Source organism: Grus americana, chromosome 1 (genome assembly GCF_028858705.1).
Source record: "Grus americana isolate bGruAme1 chromosome 1, bGruAme1.mat, whole genome shotgun sequence".
Taxonomy (NCBI): Eukaryota; Metazoa; Chordata; class Aves; order Gruiformes; family Gruidae; genus Grus; species Grus americana.
Window position 1 is genome coordinate 60,781,577 of NC_072852.1, and position 6,354 is coordinate 60,787,930.

The 6,354-nt window shown below is 40.9% G+C and overlaps 1 protein-coding gene across 1 annotated transcript; it reads right to left on the reverse strand.

Annotated features, from left to right (window-relative positions):
- Positions 1-5,117: 5,117 nt before the first annotated feature.
- On the reverse strand, positions 5,118-6,023 carry ASCL4 (achaete-scute family bHLH transcription factor 4). The gene has a single exon (XM_054810041.1). It carries the CDS (start codon positions 5,857-5,859, stop codon positions 5,293-5,295), a length of 567 nt encoding a protein of 188 aa, XP_054666016.1. The 5' UTR covers positions 5,860-6,023; the 3' UTR covers positions 5,118-5,292.
- Between the last annotated feature and the right edge of the window lie 331 nt (positions 6,024-6,354).

Sequence of the window (6,354 nt, forward strand, 5' to 3'; positions counted from 1 at the left end):
AGACTCTCTTCCCATGGGTGTTGGCTGAAAATAACCAAGCATAGGTGTGCCACTAGGTGACTTTCACACAGGGCTTTATCCAGCCAGAAAAGCTCATTTCATTTCTGTGAGAGACTTGCTCCTGGGGAGCCCCTGTGGGAAGCCCCCAGTGGATCTGAGTGCTACAGCACTGCAAATAGCACCTCGTGTGTTTTCCCAGGCTCACTTTTTGACTTGGCTTTTTAAATGAGAATTTTTTTGAGTGATACAAGAGGGCAAGGCTACTGAAGTGTGGATGCAAAAACAAGACCTGCTGAATCCCACTCTTAGAGAGTGGTAGGTTTCACCTGAACACCCACCTAGGCAAGTATCTCCCTCCCAGAGTGAACCAACAGTCCTTCTCCCACCTGCCATCATCTGCCTCTCCAGAACCCCACAACCACCCAAGCACAGCTGGATGCTGGGTCCCTGACCCACTGCCTATCTCTGCCAGCTATCAGACCTGAGGGTCAGAGGAATAATTTTGCAATGTGGATATGAGTAGGGGAAAGGACACTCTGATGACAAAAAAAAGGTGGCCCTTTCACTCTTTAAAAGCCTTACCGATCTCATGCACAGCACACTACATGAACTTGTTGGTTCCTATTGAGTTTCCAGGGTCTTGGATCAGGGTAGCTGACTCATAACATTTTCAGCCAGCTCTGGGGCATCTTCTGAGCAGTGCCACCTTGCCAGACTGTTCTAAATTCCAAACAAATGTTCTTGGCAGTCTGTGCTCATTTCACCGAGCACCCGAGCCTGACTCCTCTCTGTATTTAGTCCACTGTTGACTGTATGGAGAGTCACTGATATATGGGGAGAGACACCTACCTTTAGCAACACCTTCACACCTCTAGTTTGTTCTCCCAGTGAGGGCAACTTGGAGAACTTTTCCATCACACTGTCAGTGGACATATTCACAGTGAGGTAGAAAAAAATGTGTAAAAATCATGTGGGGAATACATGAGTGAGCATTTATAGCATATTTTCACCTCCAAGCACACCTTCAGGTTGATAGAAAATGATGCTCGTCTTGTGTTTTCAGGGTTTCCAGATCTACAGCTGGACAGACAGGTGCTGTCTTACCATTTTGCTGCCCCCTGTTTGTCTAGAACAAATTTACCTCTTACTCTGTAGCCATTTATCTATACGCTGAGGATCATTACTGATGAGTACCTTCTGAGATGATATTTGCTTAGACTATTTTGGAGATACTTACTGAGACCATCCTCAACTATAGCTGTTGACCTCAGCTAACTTCAGCAGGGCTCTCTCATTGGTACCAACTAAGAGTCTCTCTTCAAAACGTTTTGGATCTTGTTTTGCCTCCTTCCCAAGTATGCTGGTGACAAATGTTTTCAAACATTCTTTATTTTCATGTGGATGTTCCCTGTTCATTTATTCCAGTGAGATAAATCAGGCCCGATTGCTTTACTGTCTGAACATGACTTTTCTACAGTGCCTTCTGGTTTTCTTTAGCCATATTATTGACACTGGGTAATATAACATGAAAGGAGTGTGGATGGGCTTTTACAAAGAAATCAGCTAAATAGCTATTAGAGGATTAAAAGCAATCCCATGGCCAGGATTACACATCTTTAAAATGCTGATAATATCAAGCAGCAAATGGATTTGTAATTTAATGACAGAAGAGGGAAGACTTCAGATGTGTGTTTTTTTCACATTTGATAGAAAGATTAAAGTGTCTGCATTTGGCGTGCAGGAGTTTGATAAAGCTGTAGCACGGTTGCCTAGGGATATCAGTGTTCGCCTTTATTGTAAATAGTAATTGCGCCACATGGAGAGAATTCTTCTGGTCAACGTTTTTATTATAACTTTAATTCTCAGGGTGACAAGTTGCATCATTGTCTGCTTTCAAAGTCTGATAGTGATACACTTTAGAAGCTTTGAAGAAAACCTTTGTCTAGACAGAAGCAGCTTAGGAAAGCTTTTGAAATGTAGCATTTACTTGAAAACTTTGTGAATGCCTGTAGGAAGCACTGATCCATATTTGGGAAATCTTGAGCTGTTTTCTACTTCCTTGTGCTAAACATGTGCAAGAGGTTTGCATGACAACAGGAACTGTGAGAAATAAAAATGTATAACTTTCCTAAGTGTGGTTCAACCTGTGACAGATTTGTTTTCCACAGAAGGAATTTCCTTTTCATCCAGAAATTAATTTTACTTTACAATTAAATTAAGTTACATGTGACATTCTGGCTTTTGCTTCTTCATCACTGAGACTGTATTGGGAGGTATCTTAAGGACATCTCCAGCGCTGTTAAAGATTTATAACCTAAAAGAAAAATAGCTACAGTTTTATTGACATGTAGACTTTTAACCAGTCTCCTTGCCTTGAAGTCCACGGGGCTTTTCCAGAATATTATTTCACATAATCCGGGTTTGGTTCTGACTGCAGAGTACAAGGATATGCAACAAATAAAACAGTCCCATCTAGACGTGCAGCAGATCAGCCTGCATCTTACATGGGAAGAGACACCCTAGAGCGGTGATAGCCAAGCACAGGCCCGGGGTGTGATGCTCTCCACTTGGTTACACTCCTGTGTAGGAACATCCCACGTGAGATGAAGCTGAAAGGGAGCACAGCCACGACCCGGTCTGCTTCTCCAGCCAGCCTAACTAGCTGATCACGGAGAACATGGCACGCTGCACCGTCTCTCTAGGATATGGAAATCAGAGGATTATGGCACCTGGATATACCTCTGTAGGGGTGAAACCTCTGTGATAACCATCTGACCTAAAAATTTATTTGGGGCATTATCTGAGGCCTCCTACCCAGGAAGTAACAGCCATTCTGGGCATTTTTTATTTTTAGCAGTTTGGTTTAATTTGGCTATTTATTGTGATTATATATCTATTAACTGATTTTCATCTTCTGAGTGCTTTACAAACAACTGTATGTTTCACAGAATTTGTCTCAGGTCCTCTGAGGAAGTGTATGTTTTTCACAGACAACAAAGATTTAATCTCTGCTTTGAGGGAGAAATGCAATTCAGGCTTACTGACAGAGTTACCAGCAGCACTACTATATTTCCAGAAATCTCAAAACTGAGGCAGAGAGAGAGGTTGAATGTCTTGTCAGACACCACAAAGGGAAGGAAAAAAGCTAAAAAATAGTGGATCCCAATCAAACATTCAAACCACTACCTTGCCCTTCTCCCCTTTCTTGGATAACAAATATAAACACTTATGCACCCAAAAATGAGTGCTTCAGCTCTGGATCCTTAGACAAAACTGTCCAGGTAACTAGATTTCTACTTTTTGGGTCTGGGAAACAGACCCTGCAAAAGTAACAGCCCTTAGAAAAACAAAATAGTCGTTAGAAAAGGAAGCTGGCTACCACGTGAAGAATAAAGAATGAAGTCTCTGACTGCCATTGACATTTTTAACAGTGCTGCTTCAGTACAGTCAGGCTGAGTGAATAATTTGCAGCAAGATGTTTGGACAACTCATTTAGGCTTTTTCCATTTCTGAACTGCGTGGGATTGGCCTAAATGTGTTTGGTTTTCTAGGTTGTTGACTGTAATTTAAGAAAAAGTAATCGGGTTCAGAACTCCAGCAATAGCTAGACCCAGACTTGGACTGCAAGTACTTGAAGGCAGGCACCCAGTAGCTAAAAGTGTACAAATACTCAGAGTTGTCTGCTAGAAATCAGCAGGCTATTTTTATACCAAATAATTTTGATTAGATGCCCACAGCACAAACCTGCTCCTTATCTAGATTTAAAAATCTAAATTAAAAATTTAGTTTCATGGGTACCAGTTCATATTTACTTCCTATCCATTTTCTTTATTCTTTCCTGAAAATTCATTACTCCTGCAAACAGCGCTGTCCCATTTGTTAGCAACTGAAAGTGGAAAAAAACCCACAGCCAGGATTAATTAATTTTTTTATTCAAATGAAATTTATGGACACATTTTGAGGTATTTGATCAACATTTGTTCTTACTTGTACATGAGTATTTTTTCAGGCATTCAGTCATCATGACATGAAGGAAAGACAAAAAGATACAAAACCATTTCACCAACGTAAGGCCAAAAAAGCAAAAGTCTGAAAGATCTGTGGAAGGTGTACGGGTAAGAAGGAGTTTTACTCTATATTCAGAGTGGGATTTAAGCACATAGCTAAATGCTATTTAAATCTGGCCTTGGAGAAAAGAAGATTTTAGAGCAATTTGGAGACAAATTCTCATTTTAAGTAGACATGGTCCAAATTAAAGGTATTCCACAGATTTTGAGAATCTAATTTTAAAAGGTGTAATCTTTGAAAAAGTAATACAATATTCTAAACAAAAGGAGAAATACCTACATTTTCATGCAGATGTAACCTGATATATTTAATGTTACCCTTTTTGCACACAACAGTATCTAACCACTACAGGAACATATTTCTAAACATATAATCTGCCCTGTCAAAAAGGCACAATCAAGAATATTTTGTCCAGAAACTCAGTTTTCAGAAAAGAAGGAAAAAGTCTGGAAACATTTTTTCAGTATCATGAGTGGAGCTTTGCTTTTGAAGGTGCAGTTTTACAAAACTCTGTTTCCCTCTTCCTAACATTGATTAGAATGAAAGTGTCAGATTTTCTTTTCCTGAAAATTATCCTTCGAATAATCACCAAATAGCCAGTGTCCAATGTATGAGTTGCTTCTTTCACTTTAGAAGATGTCGTAAAAGACATTTATTCCCAAATATAGCCTTACTTATATTTTTAAAATTGTCTTTTCAAAAATACAAGTATTTCTGTGAGATTTCTAAAAATTTTAGGGAAAGACATTTTATCTAAATCTCACCTTTCCCAGTCCAAGTGTTTGCAACCCAGTGCATCTCAGGTTAGCAGTCAGGAAAAATAGACAATAAAACTTACAAGAGGAAGCAGGAGAAAGGGGAGGGGAGTTTCCCGAAGTGGATTTACATGGTTTTGCTGTCTCATAGAGTGAAAGGCAACAGAAAATAGACAAACAGAATAAAAGTTGAATGAAAAGTAGAATGCCAACGTTGCTTCAGTTTTAACAATCCAAAGGAAGTTTAGTAACATAGCTGAAGCAACCTGAGAGATAGCTCTTTGCTTACAAATAATCTTTAGGTTTTGTACAGAAAACGTTTAAAGTCCTTTGACAGATTGAAAATACCTTTTGTTTTTCCTAGCTGCTTTCCCTTTTCCTGGTATTCATTTCCATCTGTAGAAAAATCCCCAGGGTTTTAGATTTGGGTTTCAAACTTGAAGGCTTCTGTCTCCAGAGAGGCTGTTTCCTAGCTGCCTGTCTCCTCAAATTCACTGTAGGGGGATGAAGCTGAAGAGGTTTTAGACTCCCCATCACTGTTGCACTCCCGTGGGGGACCAGGACTGGGAGCTTCCGGGAGCTCCTTGGCAGAGAGCGTTTCCTTACTGTTGGACCCTAAGGGATGGCAGTCCAGCAAGCTCTGCAGGTGTTTGATGTAGCTTATTGCAGCTCTCAGGGTCTCCACTTTGCTGAGGCGCTTGTCAGCAAATTCCTTGGGCAGGTGCTCTCTCAGGCGTGTGTAGCCCTCGTTCACGCAGCGCACCCGCTGCCTTTCCCTCTCGTTCCTCTTTCGAATGAAGGCAGGCTCAAAGGAATAGTCATAGACACCCACGAAACCAGGGAATGGGATGTAGGAGATGCGACCTGCGTGCCCGCCATAGGCTTGCTCCCAGTAAGACGGGTCCAGATGGAAGGGAACCCCAAAGGGCTCTCTCAGGGGGACCCCATGGGGATGCGCATGGCTGTTAGCCAGGGACATAGCTCCTGGAAATGCAATCCTGTTCAATAGTCCATCATCATCTTTATTGCTGTCCATGCTGCTTTTTTTTTTTTTCTCACCGGTGGAATGTCAGTTCCTGAATTTGGCTTCCAAATCTTGTATCAGTCCAAGCAAGGAGGAAACATTTGTATAGGTACTCTGCCCTGCAGGCTGCAATTTCCTCCTGCGGTGTATAAAAATTCAGATCTCAAAGCACTGCGAACGACTCATCAGGTCCACTCTGTGCCTGGAAATCAGCTCTAAGCTTTGTTGTTTTTATAGATGTAGGATGCCAGCTAATTTACAGACAGGTTTTGAGGACCATCACTCCACACTTTAAACCCTTCTTTTCCTCTGATCTTCATATTTCAAAAGATAATAAGAGGGTTCTTGTGTATTCCTTTTCTCCCCGCTTGAAATTATGACCATAAGAGTTAATGCCAAACATAAATAATCTTCCAGGCTCTAAACACTTCTCATGTATTGTAATCCATGATATCGTTTGATATAATTGTCTCCAAAAGATGGGTAATTTGCAAAGTTTACAGGGAT

Coding starts and splice junctions, on each gene's coding strand:
- ASCL4 (XM_054810041.1), bottom strand. CDS start 5,859: ATGGACAGCAATAAAGATGATGATGGACTATTGAACAGGATTGCATTT.